Source organism: Theropithecus gelada, chromosome 2 (genome assembly GCF_003255815.1).
Source record: "Theropithecus gelada isolate Dixy chromosome 2, Tgel_1.0, whole genome shotgun sequence".
NCBI classification, from domain to species: Eukaryota; Metazoa; Chordata; class Mammalia; order Primates; family Cercopithecidae; genus Theropithecus; species Theropithecus gelada.
In genome coordinates, this window is record NC_037669.1 from 18,194,735 (window position 1) to 18,218,192 (window position 23,458).

The 23,458-nt window shown below is 41.1% G+C and overlaps 2 protein-coding genes across 5 annotated transcripts in view; one reads left to right on the forward strand and one right to left on the reverse strand.

Moving 5' to 3' along the window:
* Nucleotides 1-5,178, forward strand: part of CRYBG3 (crystallin beta-gamma domain containing 3) — a 124,313-nt gene extending 119,135 nt beyond the window's left edge. Inside the window, exons 20-22 of the mRNA XM_025376029.1 lie at nt 1,365-1,523; nt 2,504-2,663; nt 3,434-5,178. Coding sequence (XP_025231814.1) covers nt 1,365-1,523; nt 2,504-2,663; nt 3,434-3,522 — 408 coding nt within the window. The 3' untranslated portion in view covers nt 3,523-5,178. The remainder of the gene's footprint in view (nt 1-1,364; nt 1,524-2,503; nt 2,664-3,433) is intronic.
* Nucleotides 2,040-23,458, reverse strand: part of RIOX2 (ribosomal oxygenase 2) — a 30,592-nt gene continuing 9,173 nt past the window's right edge. For 2 of the 4 annotated variants that reach the window (XM_025376033.1, XM_025376032.1), the window contains exons 3-10: nt 21,754-21,873; nt 19,313-19,441; nt 14,639-14,742; nt 10,910-11,012; nt 9,968-10,136; nt 7,513-7,601; nt 5,983-6,072; nt 2,040-5,527 (exon numbers count right to left, since the gene is read on the reverse strand). In XM_025376033.1, coding sequence (XP_025231818.1) covers nt 5,369-5,527; nt 5,983-6,072; nt 7,513-7,601; nt 9,968-10,136; nt 10,910-11,012; nt 14,639-14,742; nt 19,313-19,441; nt 21,754-21,873 — 963 coding nt within the window. In that variant the 3' untranslated portion in view covers nt 2,040-5,368. Of the gene's footprint in view, nt 5,528-5,982; nt 6,073-7,512; nt 7,602-9,967; nt 10,140-10,909; nt 11,013-14,638; nt 14,743-19,312; nt 19,442-21,753; nt 21,874-23,458 lie in introns of all 4 variants that reach the window. The other 2 variants (XM_025376031.1, XM_025376030.1) reach the window with 1 other exon arrangement.

The window sequence follows — 23,458 nt, forward strand, 5'->3', positions numbered from 1 at the left end:
AAAACATTTTGCCAAGTAGAGATCTTGTTCACCTGCTTTAAATGGCCAGATAATTTGCCTTTCTATTGCCTTAAGTGCTGAGAATGTGTATTTCCTTAGGAAGGCTTAATTACCAAAATTCAGTTGGCTTCATGTTGATCTATCAAGTTTCAAAAATAGTAGACTGTTCATTGGTGCTCTTACCATATTACCTATTGCATTTACCTAAGCACTTATGTTTCTTAGCATGAAAGTGCTCTCAAGTAAGAGACCATTTGTTATTACTAAGCCAGGGTCCTAACTGGGATGGTAATGAGATGAACCAAAGGTGGGGATGTTGGGTGCCATGTATCTTATTACATTAAGCCTGGAGGCCTAAGTCATAGGGCTGAAATAATGGTTTCTGTTGTGCTTCGATTATGTCCCCTGCCTTTCATTGTCTTACACGGCCACCTTTGGAATTCGTCTCTTATTCCCTGTGCCTAAGAGCCACTAGTGCATTTCAACATAGGTCTGAGAGCATCCTAGTTAAGAGGAACCTGGCTTCTTTGTATCTGTGTTCACCTTATTTGTAAAACTAGGGTCATAATTGTACTTTCTTAATAGGTTTTTGTGGTTATTCTGAAAAATAACAATGGCACAGAATGCATTTAGCATGCTGCTTACACATACTACATGTTCAATAAATATTAGCTATTCTCCTTAGAGGCAAGTCCCAGGTTTAATATTTTAAAACTTTTTATATGTATCTTAAAACTTCCAGGCCAAGGGGACGAAGTACTTTGTTACACAATTTTTGAGTACCTCAGTATAGTCATTAAACGTACATGGTCTCTACTTTTGAAGAAATAAAGGTCTTATGTAAACAAGTAATCACAGCTACTAGGGCCCTCAGCTGTCTGGGTTTTTCAAGACATCCCAGGGCCAACTTAATGGCATTTAGTCATAGCTCCACAGTATGTCTGATTGTCTTTCTGAAGTTGTTACAAAATCCTTGTAGGTAATACCTTACCCTTATTCTAACTTGCCTACCTCCCTCAGCACAGCTGGGACACACTAGTTACTGAATGAAACTCATCAAGTCCCTAATTCTTTACCACCTCACTCCTCACCACATGGAATTCTAGTGAAAGAAACTTTTACTTTATGCTGTTCAAAAGGGCCCTTTTCACAAAGTGTAATAGAGACTGTACAATTTAAGCTTTGTGCTCCATGGCCTACGGATTTACCATATTTATTTATGCAGATTTACTAAAGGGAATAAGAGTGAAACTGATATAACTAAGACAGTTACCTCTCACTTTCCCTCCCAGCTTTCCTCCTCTGGAATTATTCACTTCCAGATTCAAGAGTTTATTTCTAAATGGCTGTTTCTCCTGTCATAGCCTGCAGTGTACATCAGAATAAAGAACCGTGCCCAGGATGAATATCTGACAGTCACTGGAAATCTAGCAGACACCAGGGCAACATCTGTGTGCATTTCTCCCTATAGTGGAAAGGATACTCAGATCTGGCACTACTGCCGAGGACTCTTTAAATCCAAGGTAAGCAATCCCACTGATACAATACACCACTTTCTGGCCTCAGTTTTTTGTTTTGAAAACTAGAATCTTAGTCAAATCAACTGGCATGATAAAACAGTGCAACTTCTTAGAAACAGGTGTTGATTATAAAAATACTGCCATATATTACTAAAACATTTATATAAAATTAATTTTTTTATCTAGATAATCCAGTTTCAATTTTTAAGTAAACACAAAGGTTATCACATACTATGGATATACCTAAGTGATTTTTTATTTACAACCAATGGTATAAGTCACCAGATCTAAGCTGGACAATGTGCTTTTGCAAGATGTTCCTTACTTGATGGCCCAGATAAAATCAGCTATCTCTGATTCTAAATAGGTTGAAACCCTTTCACTTTCAAAGTATACAAAAGAAGCAGTAGAAAAAGAAAGCTGTTATTGGAAGAAGCTTAGAAAATAAAATTTAGGGTTGTTCTTTTCTATGACCCTCCCATTATGTTTAATGCATTGGGAATAGAACACTAGTTTTAAAACATTCAAACTGTGTTTTATTGTATCACCAATGGATTATCTACTTTTTCTCATGCTTCAAAAATGAAAAATATTTAAAAGTAATTATTTTCTGGATATCTTTAGCCCATCATGCAATGTTTTCGTAAGAAAACCAAGTTCAGCATAATACATTTTAAGCAAACAAGGGTTTAACATTTAATTCCAATTCAGCAAATCTTTATTGAACATCTGTGTCAGATGTAGACATCCTATTAAAAACAAGTACCTCTATTTCAGTTGGTTTATTTCTGTACCATTTCCTACCCACAGCCATAAAGAAGACATTAAAAAAGGCTTACTGAAATTATACTATATAGTATTTTTTTTAGACAAGACATACATACTTCATGTCTATGATTTGTTTACCTAAGAGAAAAGGGACCTAATTCAACTTACTTTAGCAAACACAGTACTGCCAATTAATCATTTCTTAACCCTTTTAGGCCAGTGATACATGTCTTGACGTGATTGGTGGCCGGGACACACCTGGAGCTAAAGTAGCTCTATGGACTGAACATGGGCAATTCAGGCAGAAGTGGAGACTGAATCAAAATGGAACTATCAGCTCTTATCTCAGTGATCAACTTGTCCTCGATGTTAAAGGTGGGCCTTTAATGATACCCAATGTTGGGTCCCTGGATATTAGTTTCAGTTCCACATCTCCTCATTTTGGGTAAAGGACATCCTTATGTATAACAGAAATGTTATGTCATTTAAAATTATGCTTGGAAAAAAGTTAAGACAGGCAGTTATACAAACAAAACAATTAGCAGAAAAAGCCAAACAACAAAGCTTAGGGTTTTTGTTCATTAGTACAGTTGTAAAACTTGCATTTGCTACATGAACTCAGAACAGTTCTAAATTTGAAGCACCATAAACCCATGAATATCATCTGTTTCTTAGAAACATCTCCAGCTTTTCGCCAGGAATTGCCATGGTCCTTCAAACACTCAGCTCTAATTTATGGTAGGTCTCAATTAACCTTGTTTTTGAATTCAGCAAGGTCAGGGCCAGTATTATTCATGGCTGTTGCTTTAATTGGGTTAGTCAGTTTTGTTAGTGTAGAAACAAAAACACAGTACCTGACATTCAGCCAGAGTTCTCTCAGAGCACTCTGTTCTAAAGAATCGCATTGTTTAAGGCATGCCGCTTATACAATCATGTATTATACCTTTTAGTATTTCAATTTGAGTCATAATAAGGTCCAATTTGAGGTGAATAATGGCTAAGCCTGTTAAGACTCAGCTTCCCATTTCAGACTTCTTTGTAAATGACACATTAATCCACTGAAATGGTGAGCTGAACAGAAGCTTGTGAAATTGCTAAGCACCTGCCTGAACAAATAATCTTTTCTTTTGGAATTTCTATTTTAGGAGGAAATTATTGTGACAAGACTCATGTAATTGTAAATCAGCCCCTGGAGGGAGAAGAAACACAGAAATGGGACATTGAAATATTATGAGAGAATCAACATCCCTAGAAAGAGTGAAGAAGGAGGAAACTCACATCTGTCATTGTCTCGTGGACATGGAAAGGAAGCTACTATCCTCACACTCCTGGATCACTGAGCAGAATGAACATTCTCTCCAACCTCTGAGACTATCGCTCTTAACCATGGAAAAGCTCAACATATTCTTGCCATTACTCAGTGTTCCTATAAAGAAAATATTATGATGTCTGGCAAAGGTTCTATTCCTGATCTCCAGCTGTGGTGAGCAAGTTTCCTGAAGTGTTTATTTTCTCTCCTATCCACCAAACGTGAATCCTATTCCTGATGGCCTGTTATTGGACACTGGTGATGCTGTTATCCTGTAGTATTTATTAATATCCTACCTAGATGCTTGTATGAGTACAAAGCATAAAGAAACAGATTCCTATAGGTCAAGTCATACTTTTGCAAACAGATGAGTAATTTTTTAGCAACATCTGAAAATATATATATTAAACTTTCCTAGATAAACTTTAAGGTTTCTATACTGAGACTTTTATAACACACCTCATAAGTATTTATTTTTACTTGTAACTAACCCCAGGCAGGGACGTCAGCTTTGTTAGGAATAAGGCACAAGTAGTAAAGTATTTTCTGTAGCTATTGTTTCCTCAGTCCTTCAAACTATAACCTATGACCAAACTTGCACTCTTACATGTTAACCAAGACATCCCTTTAGGTGACAAGACTCTACAACAGTAGTTACCTATCTCCATGCTGACACTTCATCCAAGATTTAAGGAGAGGCATTTTTTTTTTTTTTTTTGCCTCAAGTGAAGAGAAATTTCAAATGTCCAAATTAAAACAAAGTAGCATTTGAACCTTGACCTTACCATCTTTTTAAATAAATGTGGAGTTGATTTCTCTACTAAATAATAGAAGCCTCACTTCTTCACTCCCATGGTAAGTAACTTTTATTTAAGTGAACTCAGGCAGGAAATCACCTTTGACTTGGCTTCCAGTAGTCATGGCCACCTTTTACTGCACAATTCACAAGCGTTTTTTTCCTGCTGAATGGGATTGAGACTTACATTAAGACAACTTTTCCTTTTATCCCCAACTTTTGCCAGAAAGCAGAAAAATGCTCTATTTTTATAAAGATTAAATTCTCTGGTGATATTTTAAAAAATATCAACCTATATGCACTTTAGAATGTAAAATAAGAGTGAGTATTTTAAACTCGAAGACCCACTATTTTGAGTATTTTTTATAGACTTAGTTTTTCCATGTAAATACTGGGTTTTTTCCTCCCTCAATTTCAGGCTTTTCTCCATCTTTTAAGCAGCCTCTGTAACTCCCTTTTGTCCACAGGTGGTGTGTGCCTCTCATTTTGGGGGAGTATTATTTAATAAAATTTATGTTACAGGATAACTTTTAGTGGGCATGGGCTTGTCTATACACAAAGGTATGTATATTTTCACTGTAAAAAAACAATTTAAAATTTTTTCTTATTTTAATTGTTGGAAATTTTTCTAGAGCCAAAGCAGCTCTTTAAAGAAGTTGTTTCTTCCAAAGAACAAAGCCAGGTTAATGACATTCAATTCTAAATGATACATTGGAATTGTGCCTTTTCTACCACACTGGATTAAATAAACTTGTCAAAATATGGTTTTTTCATTTTCTGAGACACTTGATAATTTGCTGTTCTTTCATGTGCCCCTGTTAGTACACTTGGCCAAATGACCACCTATAATAGGGAGGTCTCATGTTAATAGATACGCAGGTAAGGAAACTTGAATTCATCCTCTCCTCGGCTCAGGTCTTCGCTTTTCTTTTAATATGTGCATATAAAATAGTAGCATTTGATTCGGCAAAGGCACTAGACTACTTGAATCAAACATTCTGTCCAGAGGGATAATACCAGGCTTTCCCTTTCCTCATCTGTAGTAAGTTTCAGGTCCTTGACAGAAATAGTGGAACTGTTCCAAATTTGCTTCAGTGCATCCAAATGTGACAAAGGAAAGCGAAGTCCATGAGACTGAAAAAGGATACATTAATTAGTCAAAAATATGTATACTGCTTATGTCACTGAAGTGGCATTTTCCTGTAAATTTATTCTCAATACATTATTTTTGATACCCTTCATGAGTATTTTAGATACGCTACAATTAGATGATAACATAAAAGATGCCAACTTCTATATAAAAGGGATCCTAATTTATGTAGTAAGTGATATTAGTAATTTGAAATGCTTTACATTATACCATTCCTATAAGGCTACAGGTCCCAGCTAGTAAGCTTTAAAACTGGTGTGCATGTATCACAGAAATGTCTGACTTAATCATCCCCATGAAGGAGCTCTGTGAGTAGTGCAAAATGGTAAGTCCACAGTGCAGCCATAAAAAGCATATTACCTATAAATCAAAAATAATCCATTCTTCCCAACCACCACCCAAGGCACAGGATAGGCATTTGTTTTCAGTTGGAACAAACCTCTGTTTCCTCCTCATTCCCCATCATGTGTGTCTCTCTCCTATTCTTTAAGGAATGATAGATGTACACCATCTTTTCTTGAGCTTCATCCTTTGGGAAAAAAATAATGCATTAGGCCATCAACAACACAACACTGAGGATGTCAGTGCTAGAAAGGTTTTACAATAGGTCAACATCAAGAAAAATCTTAAAAGCCTTGGTATTCAAGTGAAATTTATTGAAAACTGTAAAGAATCCTTTTGGCAAAAAGTGATGGGTGTGTGCATCCACACAATGTCTACACTTCATCAGTCACCACAGGTTACTATTTGTATGTGGCAATAAGTTGTTAAAACAGCTGGAGTGCTACCTGGAAGAGCATCCTCAGGATTTAATGAAAAAGCAATGATTTATGTATCAACTTATCAATGAAATGCTGTTTTTTAAATCATACCTGCACTGTCTTTTTTGGAATCAAAAACATCTGACATTCCTAGGTATAAACTGACAATTTATGAACATCATGAAGTCATTAACTCCTGAGAAATACCAGCTGTGTGATCTATAAAAAACTCCATTTCAATTACAGTACCCTTCCACATGGTCCCTATCTCCTTTCACCCCCCATCTTACACAGTGCAGTTTATCGTCTCTTCCACAGCCTTTAGTCATTCTTTGTCACCTCTTAGATAAGGGCAAAAAAATCTTAGCCTAGCATACAATGTCTCAAACTGACTGGTTATCTGAATCACTGTTTTTTTTTTTTTAGACAAGGATGTAGGAATGTATACTTTTGATTCCAAAAAGACAGTGCAGGTAGGATTTAAAAAACTGAGCATTCCAAGTCTGGCCCGGACGGCTGGAAAATCTGGTTATTGAGACATGTTGAGAACCCCTCTTATCCCCCTTGATCATTCATAGGATAGCTCCTCAGAGAGCTGATTAGGAGGAATGGGGAAAAGCCATATGGTATGAGATGGTTCTTAGGACTGTACAGGGAGCTCTATGAAAACATAAATCCAAAGGCTCCAAGACCAGATGAAACTCAGGAATTTATAATTTTAAAAAGCTTTCCAATCGACTGCATGATCAGTTAGCCAGTTTGGGGAATCACTGGGCTAGGAAGCAAAGTTACAGAATATAGACTTTGTTGTCCATAATCTACAGGATAGAGTTTAAGTAGATGCAATATCCACAAAACCACATAGAGAGACAGATGTGCACAGTGTGGAGGACTGGGGCTGGGAAACTCATGAATGAGGTCTGTGGCTGTCCAAGCAGGAACAGTAAGGCCTGAAGTAGGATGGGAAGCAAAGACTAGACATCAGTCACCACATAAAGGGAATGAAGGAATGTTCTGTGAGGATGAGGGCAGGAAAATATGGAATTGGAACTGTGAGATTTGGTCATCATCTGACCTGAAGAAATGGCATGAAACTGAATGCAGGTGGATTCCTAAAGATGGGCAGAGACCAGTGGTTAATCTGATAACCGAGGCCTCTGATGAAAAACACCCTGAGAAGAGAGGAAATCTCCCTCTTGGATACTCACAGATTGATCCTGATCTGGCAGTACTGTGAGGACAATGTGGTCTTTAAACTGCAGTCTCACTACACTGTCCAGCCTCGGTAACTTTCCACCTAGAAAACCCCAAAGAGAGAAAGCCGACCTTCAAAAAAGGAAACAGGCAGATTCAAACTTGCTTACAGACATAGGAAACACATTTACTAACAATTTACAGGTGAATCCAAACATGGCATACACTCCAACTGGACTTTGCTTACCCCAACATTGTACTGATATTATAGTTCACATCGTTATGGAGCTCATTCTTACAGTAAAGACAGACATAGAATTAGACAAATACCAATGTAAGTTTATAAGTACAATAAATAGACAAAAATAATACCATCGAAGTACACACACGTAAGTATCACAGCACATAAGGCTGTGGTGCTTTCTGCACAGAACACTCACTCCTCCAGTTTCTCTCCTCTACAAGCTTCTTGCTCAACATGTGGACTCTGGAAGGACGACCTGAGTTCAAAATTGCACTATTCCACCAATTATTAGGTGTGTGACCCTGGTCAATTATTCAGTCTATGTAAGTCAAGCATAGTATCCTATAAAAGCCATCTAATAAAGTCCACAGAAAAAAATTTTTTTTTCCAAATTGGATTTAACTTAGTGGAACAATACAAAATAAAAACAGACTAGCCTTACAGGGTCATCTGCGTGGGGAAAGAGTTGTGAGGGATCATCACTTTATTGAATATAATGGCTAAGGAAAACACTGAAGTAATCTGGGCCATAAGCTGGTGCATAAGCAAACTGTTCTGCTAAAGATTAAACCATGTGCTTGTAAAACATTTGCTATTTTGAATAGATACAATCAAAAACAAATCCTAAGCTTCCTCCAAAGACTATAATAAACATGTATACAGAATCAGTGTTGGAAGGGACCTTATAGATTATCTCAGTGGTTCTCTCTTGGTCATAAATAAGAGTTTTATAAAAGTTAGTAAGAAATACTCTTTTCACTCAACCCTGAGAAAGAACAGCAGCCAAAAAGCTGGCCTGGCAATCACAGCTAGGTCTTGGTGTTCTCCTGTTGAACACAGGCAGTTCCACAGAATGCTAACATCAGAGATCACTCTGTGACCGTGATAGGTCAAGACAAAACACCATCGCTCCATACATACTCATGTCTAAACTCAGGCAAGGCAAGAACATATTCCAAACCACAACACTGACCAAACGTCCCCCTACTCTGGCTAATGAGTGACCACTTCTGCTTTACCACTGATAACTTCAGCCTCATACATTCCTCTTCCTACCTACCAGATAACATTTAGGAGACTTAATCCTAGAATCCCTTCCATTTCCTGACAACATCCAATCCAGAGCAAAGCCCTACTTCCTTGAACCCTCTCCAAAATCACCTTACACCTGAGTCCTATCAATCTTTTCTAACACCCTTTTACTGAGATGCCCTGCAGTCCCCAATGGTGTGTGGTCTTCCCACTGCACCAAGTCAATAAATCCAATTTGGTCTGAATTCAGGAGTATAGGACATTCTTGGTGGTCTTTGCTATAGGACATCTGGAAGTCATCAAGACATCATCCATCCAGAAGTATGTTATATCAATTGCAGGCTAAATCTCATAAATTAGGCACCTGTACCTTGAAGAAGGCTGACAATAATCTTGGACATTTCTTGAATCTCACTGGCTGATGGCACCCGTTTTACCTATGCTATGATTTGGATGTTTGTGCCATCCAAATCTCATGTTCAAATTTAATCCCCAGTATGGAGGTGCAGCCTAAGGGGAGGTGTTTGGGTCACATTGCGGGGAGCAGATCCCTCATGAATAGATTAATTCCCTAGGGTTAGTTCCCATGACAGCTGGTGTTAAAAAGAGCCTGGCACTTATCCTCGCTCTTGCTTCCTCTCTCACCATGTGTTCCGCAAATGCTGGCTCCCTTTCTCCTTCCACTGTGAGTGGCCTGAGGTTTTCTCCAAATGCAGATACCAGCACCATGCTTCTTGTACAGCCTGCAGACCATGAGCCAAATAAACTTCTTTTCTATATAAATTACCCAGCCTCACGTATTCCTTTAAGCAACACAAACAAAGACAACCCATCCCTGACTTAATTCCAACAAGATTATTTCAATGTTCAAATTTTTAAAACTTCCTGAAGACTATGAATACCAGAGTACCTATAAATATACATATTTCTCACCCAAAAGGACAGGGCTCTTATTTCCCATCAGGCTGGGATACAAGTTCTTTCCAAATGACTTCTAAGATGCAGGTTACTAAAGGTTGAGTGCAGCACATCTTGTCTGACCATATACACTAAGGATGGATGTAGGTCCACATTAACATGAAAGCACTTCAAACTGTTCCACTTTCCATCTGTTCGAAGAGGCGCCTACCCAGAAAAACCGCAAACATCCTGCATTAGCCTCTGACCACCCAGAAGAAAACAGCAAGCTCCACCTGGTGTTGACAGCTCTGCCCCATCTCCCGCAGGGTAAGGGGGGAGTCTGTGCATAATAAAATCCTTCTTCATGTCTGAGGAAAGCAGTTCTTTGGTGCCCTCCAGCCGGTCCGCAAGCGTCCTCAGGAAGCCACTTAATCGTCTTGTTGCAACAGTTGTGGATTCCACCTGCTAGGAACACAGAAGTGAGTCCTGGCCCAGATGCCAGCAGAACTTACTGCCCAGCTCAGTCTCCACAGTAGACTGCAAAACTGCCAGCCACCCAGGATGGACATTAATCCATGTCATTCCAAAGGGGAAGGGACAACCTGAGCCCCTAAGAATATCTCATCATTTCCTTATAAACACTGTTAATTCTAAGCTGCCTGTTGTTTGCAAAAACTTTTCAGAATTTTGTCTAGAAAGAGAGATCCTTGGGAAAATGGTACAGTCTGAGCTCTGCCTTTTGGAAAGCAGGTCACTGTCCTAAGACGAATGCTTCAGACAGAGAAAGCAACCTTTGCTTAACTCAGCTCTAATCCACTCATCTCAAAACTAATCAAATAACACCCCTGTTTCAAAAGGTAATAAAAGAACAGGAGGCCAATGAATACACCGAGGCCAGGATCTCCAGTACAGTGAATCTCTCTTAACTAGTAATCTGATGTGTGCTAAATCTACAGTTCTCCTGGCCATATTATTCATTTACTCAACCAACATTTTCACACTGCCTGCTACTGCCACGGTGAAATACAGAGCTGTCTGTACAACATCACAGTTCTCTGGATCACCACGTAACACACGGCACTCCACTCATTCTGCAAATCACACAGCTCAGCAGTGCAGCACAGTAGACAAGCCTGGCTCATGTGGGAAGAAGTATCCTGTGGTCCTTAAGGTAGGACTTCAGCTGGCCTGGGCTGCAGCTACCATCTTTCATCCTAGCTGCCTTTACTCCTTACCAGGAGCAGCTGCCGGGGTATGCCGGCCCGTAATTCCACGTCTTCCTTTGCAGTATCAAATACAAGCCCCGAGATGGTATCCAAAAGGAAATCTCCCCATGAACTAGGATATGCACCAAGGGGGGAAAAAAAAAGCCAAAACAGTGAGCACATACGAAATATACATAAAAGAGTTATTGCTAGTAAAGCCAAAAGCTACAGATTGGATTATGGCTTCCCTGTCCAGGCATTTTGAGTTCCATTAATTGGACATTACTCAGCATGGAAATCTAAGACCTTCATCAACCACCCTGTGTCCTCCCTCCCCATTCCAGACGCTCACTTGCAAAATTACAAGTGGGAAGCTAGGCTTCAATACTGATTTCTCTTAAAAGCTCTCAGAAAATCAACCATAGACTTCCATAAAACAGGAAGTTCAACAGACCAAGTTTTTAACAAAAGTGTCTATAAGAGGAGATTTGTAGGAAACTTAAACAGTCATTATAGGACCTAAAACCAAATTTTACGTGCAATAAATACAACAGAAATTTGGGGTAACAGCAAGATCTCTGGATTGTGTAATTATTTGAGCAGTTGTATGTTACATTTTCCTTGTCACTTACAACAAGGGATGCTATTCCTGAATAAAATATCTACCATCAATAGTTCCAAAACAATTATGTCTAGCAGTGGTTTTACCAGGGGATAGAAGCCAGTGACTAAAAATAACATCTAGGGACAAGCATCCCTATTCAATTACCTTTGCTTTCTCTGGGGTATCTGGTCCTAAGTGTGTGCCGGTATAAGAAACGCACTCTGTGGGGATGCTCTCTTTAAACATTTCTTAGCAATTTAACATTTTCCTGTGTCACCAGCAGATTTCAAATTGCCAGAGAGTGGAAAATGGAAATTCACAGTATGACTTTTACTTCTCACTCAGTAAGCCAAATTAACACTGTTATGCTTCCCTCCCAGAAAAGTTGCAAAGGAGGACAAAAGCCACATGAGAGACAGTTTTCCCAAGACGTCTACTAGCTGGCAGCCTCACTGCTTTGTGACTTAATGTGATATCCAACCCTGCCTCTTTCGTTGAGTCTCAACCTGGAGGGCGTATGCAGATCTCTCAGCACATAAAATATGTGCTTCCTTTGCAGGGTTTTGTAGGTGGAAGTCATACCGCAACAGCTCGTGGAGGAATTTAGTAGAAGTTAAATAGTGCTCTTCTAAGAATATTCGGAATAGACATGGGGACTTCGCACAATTTAGGAATATCTCTTGAAGGGTTCACTTTGGTAAAACAACCAAATCAACGACATACAGCAGACCCCCAAACACTCCAACAATGCTACCTTGAGAGGTGTTAGGAAGAGACCCCAAATATTCACCTTTCCATGGTACCTGAAGGAGCATTAGGCTCAAAGCACAGGATCATTTCTGGGGAGCAATGGCCCGCAAGTCACATCTTCTCATTCTAGCTCCAGCATCACTGACCAAGACACAGGTCAAAATCCAGCCTGGACACATTGATCATGGTACCCCACCCACAACCCTAGGCAGGCAACTTCTGTAACTTAGGAAGCTCTTCTCCAGCCCCAGCTGAATGGAGAAGAAATGAATAGGAACCAGGGGCAGCCGGCCAGTTCTTCACTCTTGGGACTGGGAAACAGAGAATGAGTCAGGTCCTTAGCAGAAGCAAAAGCTAATAGGATCAATGAGATAGAGGGAGGTCAGAGCACCAACTGGTGATGGCTTAATGTTATGAGTAAACAGAAGCTACAGAAGGAATAGAAGGGAGAAAACACCAGTCGCTAGAAAACCAGTTGGTAGCAGCAAGAGAAATGGAAAAGAGAATTACAGAAAGGGAGTAGCTAAGAAACATTAATGATGGGACACCAGCAGATGCACGATGTTTAAAGGGCCAAACTATGTGGTCCAGAACTGCTCTGAATCCAGAATGGACTTCTGATTCCAGCCTCTCCGTGGCCTGGCCCTTCTATAGTTTCTAGGACTCACTCCCTCAAGTGACTCTGTGCTTCTTGGGCTGGCTTTGGTGACTTTCTGTCCCTTAAGATGCAAGGAACCCACGTAGCCACAGTGATGAGGGCATTTTTCAAAATGGAAGCCTAATACAAGCTTGGGCTTTCTACTTGTGGGAAAGGTAGCACTAAACTAGGGCCAGACCTCAGCTAGTTCCTCCAGTAAGTCTTTCAAATGTAGAGGTGAAATTCACACTGAAAAGTCTGATGAAGAAGCAGAGGTATGCTTACTAACTTGTTTTGCAAGTTCTGGCCTTGAAGGTAGGAGGGGACTTGCCATTCCTTGGACCTAGAATGTCCGCTCCTACTCTGATCTGCTGACCCACCCCTACTTACTCATCCTTAAAGACTCACTCAGCACTGGTGTTATTTCTGAAGCCTTCTCGAACGCCCCTACTTAGCTAAATGCATTCCTCTAAGCTCCAGGAGTCTCCTCCGCAAACCTACAATAGAATTTATCACACCATCTCTTCTACAACCACTTCCAAAGTATAAGCTCTCTCAAAGTCCCTTCAATACAATCTTTGAATTCCCAGCAACAAACACAATGTCTAGTACGTATCTGCTTAACACATTAACTCATGACTAGTATTTTTTTTTTTTTTCCTGAGACAGAGACTTGCTCTGTCACCCAGGCTGGAGTGCAGTGGCGAGATTTGGTTCACTGCAAGCTCCACCTCCTGTGTTCAAGTGATTCTCCTGCCTCTACCTCCAGAGTAGCTGGGATTACAGGTGCACACTACCACACCTGGCTAATATTTGTTTTTGTTTTTGTTTTTTTTTAGTAGAGACGGGGTTTCACCATGTTGGCCAGGCTGGTCTCAAACTTCTGACCTCAAGGGATCCACCCCCCTTGGCCTCCCAAAGTGCTGGGATTAGAGGAGTGAGCCACCATGCCTGGCCATGATTAGTATTTTAAATATGATTTGGGCCAGCAAGGTTGCTGCTTTTTGGATATAACTCACATAGCACTGCCACCCAGTGAGGAGGTACTAGCTGAAATGAAACAGGATTTTAATTGGAACTGCTGTCAGCACATGCACTTTAGTTCCTGCTGTTCCAGACTGCCTGTCCGACTTTAACTTCATGGACTGTAAAAAGAGAACCCCTCAACAAGGCACAAGTATACATATGTAACAAACCTGCACGTTATGCACATGTACCCTACAACTTACAGTATAATAATAATAAATAAATTAAAAAAAAAAAAAAGAGATCAAGAGATTTCAATGGGTACAGAGTTTCCGTTGGAATAAAAATGTTTTAGAAACAAACAGTGGTGATGGTTGCACAAGAGTGTAACTGTAATTAATGTCAAACTATATATGCTTTAAAATGGTTCAAAATGATATATTTTATGTTCTATATATTTTATATTAAAAATAAAAAGAGAGAGTACGAGCCCAGCCTGGCATCGCTAACACACTGATGTACTCACAGCTCGTCTCTTTCTTTCCAAACTATAGGACTCTCTATTTGGGCAACGCCCCATGTCCTACATAGAGTCAGGTTCATGATGTCCCCAGGGGCAAGTCCAGAGGGGCCAGTCACATACATGGGACATCAAAGGAATGTGGAAGTCAGCAAAGGACACAGAAACCCTGGGGTCTGCATAGGAGGCAGGGGCCAACTCCCTCATGTCCCTCCCGAACGTGGCTGCTGTGGCCAGGACTCGGCGCCGTCCTAGCGTGCGCAGCTGGGAGGCCGTGCTTACTTGTTCTGGTAGGTGCTGATGGTCACGTGAGTCGAGTGGGCCAGCCCCGCAGGAGTATCCGCTTGATGAATGGTTCCTCTGGGAAAGTACAACAAATCACCCGGCTAAAGGAAGGAATAGGAAAGGGGAGAGAAGTTAATAACTATTCCTTCTCAGTCCTTCTTTATTTCAGGGAGATAAATATGGGCTTTGAGTCTCAGTTCGCCATTCGAGAAACCGCGACCTCAAGACGCAGTCGATACGCTGGGCTCAGGTCATGTGCAGCTAGTCTAGCTTCTCTGTGTCCGTGGGCCTGTCACTGTTAACCACAATCCACGAGGGGCTCTCAGTGCCTGAGGAACTCTCTTTTCATTCTCAAGCTGAGACTAGACTCACCTGAGACTACCCTGTCCTGATATAGGGATCAAGGATAGTAACACCCTGTGCCTGGGAAGCCTGCTTCCTCCCTCTTGCATGCTTCAGTGGTTAACAGGAGGAGCTTTAATTTAGAGGAGCTTTAATTTAATTTAATTTAATTTAGAGTCACATAGCCACTTACTGGCTGATGATCTGGCAATTACCTGCCCAAAGTCTCAGTTTCTTTATCTGTAAAATGGAGGTTCATAGCCCCAAAACTTACAGGATTATTCTGAGGGTTAGAGGTGCTGCTTCCAAGCTCTTAGGGCCATGATGGGCATGTGATTGGATGACATGATCTTATCTGCCAGTTTCCCACTTCCTGATAATTTTTGAGTACTCCCAGGCACAGGGTCTGTATCTTACACTCTTGTCTTTCTCAGAGCCTATCCTAGCAAAGCACCTAGCACTCAACACAGGCTCAACGAATGTTGGGATGAATTGAAAAACTATACAATCCTTATTTGAACTGAAAAATCCGATGTAATCAAAGATTCATCATTTTCCTAGGCAGCTGAGCCTCCCCTACCCTATTCCAAGTGAGTGGACCAAAACCTTCTCCCCACATTACTCCTGCCCTGAGCTACCTCCTTCCTAATCCCACTCAGGCCAAAACATTCCATACAGCAGCTACCTACAGAGAAAAGAGGGAATCTGGAGGGCAGCTCATCTTCTCTCTGCAACTACAGAGTCAGTCTAGTGCAATGGTTAAGACCATGAGCCCTGGAGAAAGAGCTCAAGAAATACGAGCTTTAAGCAACAGGAATATATCATGATGTATATTCATAAGAGCTATCTTGGTTGCAAATTTCCCCTGAATGACAACAAACTGACAGTACTTCAAGTAAATGCTTTACTGATAATTATAACTATCGTTCACTGAGTGTCTCTGTGCCAGCCTGAGTGAGACTCTTATGTATACAGTCACACGTCACTTAACAATGGGGTTATGTTCTGAGAAAAGTGGTTTGTCACTGTGCAAACATCAAAGTGTACTTACAGATCGAGGTAGTATAGGGTACTACCAAGATTACATGGTGCAGCCTACTGCTGCTAGGCTCCAAACCTATACAGCACGTGACTGTACTGAATACTGTAGAAAACTGTAACACGATGATGTTTGTGTACTTAAACATATCTACATGTGGACAAGTAAAAATACAGTATAAACAATAAAACATGGTACATCTACATACTCTGGACGAGCCCGTCAGTGATGGTAAGTGAATGGGAGAACCCAGGACCCCACTGTACACTTCTATACGACTAGCAAAGAAGTAGGGTTGTTTACAGCAGCATCACCACAAACACGTGAGTAATGCTTCACACTACAACATTTTACAACGGCTACGATAACACTAGGTGATAGGAATTTTTCAGCTTCATTATAACCTCATGGGACAACTGTCACATATGTCTGTTGTTGACTAAAACGTCAAGTGGCACATGACTGTATATTTCATTGATTTCATACACATTTGCCCCACCCTCCTGGCTGGAAAAGGCAAGTAAACATCCTCCCCCACAGTCTCCTGAAGGAATGCAGTACAGCAACCCCAGAGAAACCCCTTTTGGGCTCCTGACCTCCAGAAGCATAAGATAATGAATTTATGTTGTTTTAAACCACTGATTTAGTGGTAATTTGACAAGAAGCAACAGGAAAACAAGACAGACATACAGATATTGCCTCTAAAGATTTTTTTTTTTTTTTTTTTGAGACGGAGTTTCGCTCTTGTTGCCCAGGCTGGAGTGCCATGGCACAATCTCGGTCACTGCAACTTCCGCCTCCTGGGTTCAAGTGATTCTCCTGCCTCAGCCTCCTGAGTAGCTGGGATTACAGGCATGAGCCACCACGCCCAGCTAATTTTGTATTTTCAGTAGAGACGGGGTTTCTCCATGTTGGCAGGCTGGTCTCGATCTCCTGACCTCAGGTGATCCACCTGCCTCGGCCTCCCAAAGTGCTGGGATTACAGGCGTGAGCCACCACGCCCCACCTAAAGATTTTTATTGTAAAGGAGGCAGCAAAATAAAATTTTTCAATCCTCATAGCCTACAAGGTAAATATCATGATCTCCATTTTAATAAAGAGGAAACTGAGATTTGGATAAATAACTTGACCAAGGACATACAGCTAATAAGTGAGAGCAGCTGAATTCAAACTCAGATCTGTCAGATCCCTGAGCCACAGAGCGGTGTTTCCATCACAGGGGTGCTCTCATCCTGGGAGTCTGGGTCTGCAGATGAACCACACAGGCTGCCACTGGTGTAGGGGCAAGCAGCAGATAAGGGCTCCAAGATCCCCACTGTCACCCTCTCATGCCCATCCCTCAACCACAGCCACTCAGCCTATATCATCTTTGGGCATTGACACAAGGTTTCGCCTGAAGAGGCCCACTGGTTAAAAGCTCAAATGTGGATGGGATGCGGTGGCGGGGCATGGCGGCTCACGCCTGTAATCCCAGCACTTTGGGAGGCTGAGGCAGGTGGATCACCAGGTCAGGAGTTTGAGACCAGCCTGGCCAACATGGTGAAATCCTGTCTCTACTAAAGATACAAAAAATTAACCAGGCGTGGTGGCGGGCACCTGTAATCCCAGCTAGTCGGGAGGCTGAGGCAGGAGAATCGCTTGAATCTGGGAGGCGGAGGTTGCAGTGAGCCAAAATTGCACTATTGCCCTCCAGCCTGGGTGACAGGGCGAGACTCTGTCTAAAAAATAAAAATAAATAAAAAATAAAAAAAAAAACCTCACATGCACATACACATACACAGTTAAACAACACTGCACAACATGGTCTTTCTCCGTCCAGGAGATTCAGGGCATCTCTTAATGGACTCTGTGTTCACTGCGTGTTTAATGGGCATGGCAACAATACAAAGAATCCACACCCTTTACACTTAAAGGCCACTATGAAGCCTGACCTTCTCGGGCAGAGCAAGTAGCCAGGTCATTAGCCTGAGTAACTCAGCCCTGACCTCCAGACTATTGATGGCTTAGTCTTTAAAGATAACCAACCACGGATCTATGTAAACATGGTGCAACAAAAGCAGAAGCTGGCAAACTCTGTGAAGAGCCAAATGGAAAGACAGTACATGTTTTTGGTTTGTGGGCCATGTGATCTCTGTGACAACTAGTCCGCTCTGCTGGTGCTGAGTGAACACAGTACATTAAGGAATGGGTGTGGCTGTGTTCCAATAAACTCTTCACAAAAACGGGCAGTAGGCCAGATTTTCTGGCCCATGGGCTACAGTTTGATGACCACTGACTGAAAGCATTAAAAACCCAGTAAGGTTACCTTTACTGTTGTTTATTTATTGAAGTATCCTATAATATAGGCACCCATCCTAAAAAGCAAGATTGTTTCCCTTCGTTACTGGGAGGTAGGGAAGGATCTTGAAATCAAGAAACACACAAGGCACTGAGTAAGAAACAGACTAATTATAACTTCGAGACACAAGAAGAACAATAAGTATATGCAAATGTGTCAGGTTGGCAGAATCTTTGGAATGGTTTAAAATAACTATTGTTTTAATGCTAAAGGAAATTAAGTTACATGTTTTAAGAAAGAGTATAAAGTTGAATCATGGAACTACTATCCCCGTAACATTCTTTTCCTCAACAACCTCTCCTGGTAGGGACTGGCTACGTTCCCTTCGATGTTAACTGCTCAAAGACAGATTTTCTCAGCAGCAAGATGCCAAGGAACCTGCACGTGATCAAGCCACCCGAATCCCCGGAGAAAGAATCCTCAAGAGCTTTCCTGATTACTACTGTTCTGGTAACTGTATGCAGGGGCTACAGAGATAGTGTGCCATAAAACCAGGATGAAAATGAGTCACACCGGAATTTTAGCAACAAAAAAAAACTAAGGGATCCCTGGCTATCCTCTGCCTAAGCAACTTCCAGCCCTGTGCTGACCACTGTCTTAGATGTGGAGAAGCTGACCAAGGCCAGAGCTTCCCTTTTTCCTTTAGAGCAGTAAATGGTTCACTGAATTCTCTTTCTTCCTATTGAACTTGAACTGCACATGAAGACAGGTTATTTGGGAACTGAACTTAATACTTCCTTAACTCACGTCTCCAAGCGCAAACCACCAAGACTCCTTCAGAAATTGCATGTGCTGGCTGACGGCAATGAGAGCCACCCTGCCCTGAGACCCAGGGCTCCATTCCCATGGGGACCAGCACACGAACTCTAAACCTTGAGCCTGAACTTGTCTTAGCAACAGAGAAAACCACAATGGCTCCAACAATGAGGTGCCCACAATGGTCATCACATACCTTCAGCATGAACTCATGCACCGGCCTGCCGATCCTTTCCTCGGCCTCCACGCTGTATTCTCGTGCCAGGGGCACAGTGGGGTGGTAGAGGCGCCAGTGTTTCTCTCCCTCCAGCTGCAGGATGAAAACCTAGAGACCCACAAGGCCCAGGGGCATCAGAGAGCTTCCTGACAAGTCACACACAAAGGGCTTCCGGAGTGTCAGCCCTCTAAGGGCTTAGACAAATAAATAGGTGAACCTTGAACAACATAGGTTTTTTTTGTTTGTTTGTTTTGTTTTTTTCTGTTAGAGACAGTCTCACTCTGCTGGCCAGGCTGGAGTGCAGTGTCACAATTTGGGGTGTTGCTTTGTTGCCCAGGTTGGTCTTGAACTCCTGGCTTTAAACAATCCTCCCGCCTTGGCCTCCCAAAGTGATTACAGGCGTGAGCCACTGCACCTGGCCTGACGGCATGGGGATGAACCATGCAGGTGTGCTTACATGCTGATTTTTTTCAATAAATACATTGGAAAATTTGGGGGAGATTTGCAACAACTTGAAAAACATGAAAAATATCAAAAGAATTAAGAATGTCATAAATGCATCCAATATAAAAACGTATATAGATATTAGTCTATCATCTACTACCATAACATATTCACAAATCTATTACGAAAGGTTAAAATTTATCAAAACTTACCCATACAAATACTTCTAGACCATACATGTCACCATTTGCAGTCAAGAAACGTAAACGAACTTAAAGATGCAATATGGAATAGCTGAATAAAATTAACTTTAGTACATATTGTACTACTGTAATAATTTTGTACTACCTCCTGTTGCTATTGCCATGAGCTCAAGTGTGATGCTAATTATCTCCACATGAACCGTTCCTGTCTCCAGTGAATTGTGTATCACAGTAAAACGTGATCTCTCAACAGTTCTTGTGTATTTTTCATCATGTTGAGTGCAACACCTTAAGCCTTGAATAATACCATGGGACCCATATGAAGTGCCACTACGGCTATTCCAAGTACTCCCGAGAAGCAGAAAAAAGTTGTAACATTACAAGAAAAAGTTGAATTGCTTGATGTGTACTGTAGACTAAGGCCTGCAGCTGTGGCTGCCCACCGTTTCAGATGGACAATTTAGCTTGTAAACAAATGATGTAAACTCACAGTACTGATACAGTACTAGAAATATATTTTCTTTCTTACAATTTTCTTAATAACTTTTCTCCAGATTACTTTATTGAAGAATAAAGTACACAACACATATAACATACAAAGTTAAGTGTTAACCAATTTATGCTATCAGTAAGATATCTAGGCAACGGTAGGCTACTAGTTGTTAAATTTTGGGGGAGTCAAAAGTTGCAAGCGGATTTCGGACTGCACCAAGTGTTGGCGGCACTAACCCCCACTCTGCTCAAGGGTCAACGGTACAAGTTTCCGATAAAAAATAAAAATGAAAGATGAGAAATGCATGTCATTCCACAGCTAAATGGAAGTTGCCACTACTGGGTTTTATTTTTAAAAACAGGGAATCATGAATCCTGACACTTGATATTCATTCTTTTCACTTTCTTAGAGCCTCGCTGAGTTCTTTATATTCCACTATCTCATTCCTTTAAATCTTCTATCAGACAGCTGAAAGCCCATAATCTCTGATGGAAAAGCCAAGCTTCAGATATTACTGAAGGTCTAAATCCTGAATGTTGAAAGGGCCTGGGGAGACAGGAAAACTTAGCATTTTTTATTCTTTAAATCAGTCAAAGATATTTTAATATTCTATTAAAAACATTAAAAATAACATTTTGGGAAAATGTATTGATGTCAAATTGCTACCACAGGAGAAAAAGGGGACTTTTTACTAATAACTCTGTGTTTACACCTTATATGAGGACAAAAATAAAACTATGGAATACATAAGCCAAAGAGTTAAATTTGTTTGGCAGCCACGTCAAAGTGAAATCAACACTTGTCAAGATGCCAATGCTTAAGTGAAACCATGACCCTCATTCAAGCTGCCCCAAGATTTTCACAAATGGAAAATATATACATATTTTTGGCAGCTACTGAAAAAGAACAAAATGAAAGCAGATGAAGGATTGTGACCTCACCTTATTAAAGACCATACTTTGTGAAATTAAAGGAAAAGCCAAGCACACCTTTCTGTAGATAAATCCAATAAATACTTGTTTCAAAGGAATGTGTGGCTCTTTAAATTAGTAAGGTTGGAAACAATCTCTTCCTTTGAGACAGAATGGGAAACCAGTTTAGTGGGATTTACTTTGGCCCAACATTTTGATGAAATCAGTATCTCCAGACACTGCACAGAAAGAGTGAATACAGACCTAAGAGCCTTAGAGAATAATGTGAACTCACCCTGACAACTCTACTAAACCAGGCTCTCAACAACTCGTTCTTCCCAGCATGGAGCAATTTTCTCCCTCTCTTACCTCGACATCATCATAATGGGGCGGTAGGCCCTGAGATCCTGCGGGAGTTATGTACACATTCGAGCCAACCAAGGAGCCAAAGTAACATTCCAGCTTCTCCTGGATCCTCCAAAGCTCATCCTTTACAAAAAAGGAAAAAAAAGGGGGGGGGGGGGGGGGGGGAGTGAAAAATGTATTAGAAATAAGAGTAAGAGCATGCTCTTGTTCACTTAGGAAGTCTTTACTGCGCAACTATTATATACCAGACACTGGGAATTATGCAATGATACAGCCAATACCCATGGCCTCAAAAATCTTCCATTCCAGTGCAGAAACACCATGCAACAGATGTGAACAGATAAAGGGGAGACTGACAAGGTGGGCAACTGGGAGTCCGGAAGCCTTTTAAGCAAGGAAGGACACAATCCAGTTTACATTTTTGAAAGCTCACCCTGGTTACTGTGTGAAGAATGCACTGTAGAAAAGAGTGGAAGTCAGAGAGACTAGTGAGGAAGCTTCTCAGGCAGCAGCTCAAGCGAGAAATGACTGGGGTGGTAAGAAAGGCATGGAGGGAAATAGAAGAGTGGGATGCACTCTAGAAGCAGGACAGACAGGACTTGCTGACAGACTCAATGTAATGGAGAGGAGTTAAAAAAAATACTCCTGGGTTTTTGACGTGGGCAATCAGTTCCCCTTTCCATGTAATGAGATGCAAAAAAACTTACAAAAAACAAGTTTTCAGGACAAAAAAAAAGAGTTTTATATTAGGAATGTTAAGTTTGGGATGCTAAGACCCCCCACATGGAGATGCTTTTAAGTCGGTCTGAAGTTCTGGCAGAAACGAAGGACTGTAGATTTACACTTGGGAATTGCCTACACAAACTGGATATTTAAAGCAATGGGAACAGAAATGATCACATAGGAAGAAGGTACAGACAGAGAAGGAATAACAGGCTGGGTAATGTTCCCTCTCTCTACTATCAACTCTTTAGAGCAGACATCAGACTGAGGGGCCTAGCGATGGGCCATATATTCCCATGAGAGAGAAAGAAGTCTGATTTTACCAAGGCTGACGAGAAGAGAGGAGGGGGCAATTAGGCCATGTAGATATTAGCACTTCCTATGTGCCAGGCACTGTCTCCAAGTGCTTTACACATATTAATTATGCAACCCTCACAATAACCCTGCCTCATAAAGACAGTACTATCATTACTTTCAGTTTAGAGAGGGTACTATCATTATCTTCAGTTTACAGACAAGGAAACTGAGGCATGAGAACATGCAACTAGTAAACGATGGAGCCAGGATTCAAATTCAGGCAGCATGGCTCCAGAGTCCATACCCTTCAGATAATTTAAGAAAAGACAAATCACACAGGACACTAAAGAGACTAAAGTTTTAAACATATGAATGTACAGTGCCTGGCACACAGACTACATGACAATATATTTGAATATTTGCTGAGCAAACCGATGACCACAGCTTGGGAGTCCCTTCTACCACAGGAGTGAAAAAGAATCCACTGTATTAAAAACATCCACTGGGAAGAACTGAGTCAGTACGAAAAAAGACGACTTTTAAGACACAGTCTGCTCTGTCACCCAGGCTGAAGTGCAGTGGTGTGCTCACAATCACAGTTCACTGCAGCCTCGACATCCCAGACTTAAATGATCCTCACATCTCAGCCTCCCAAGTAGCTGGGACTGCAGGTGCATGCCACCTTGCC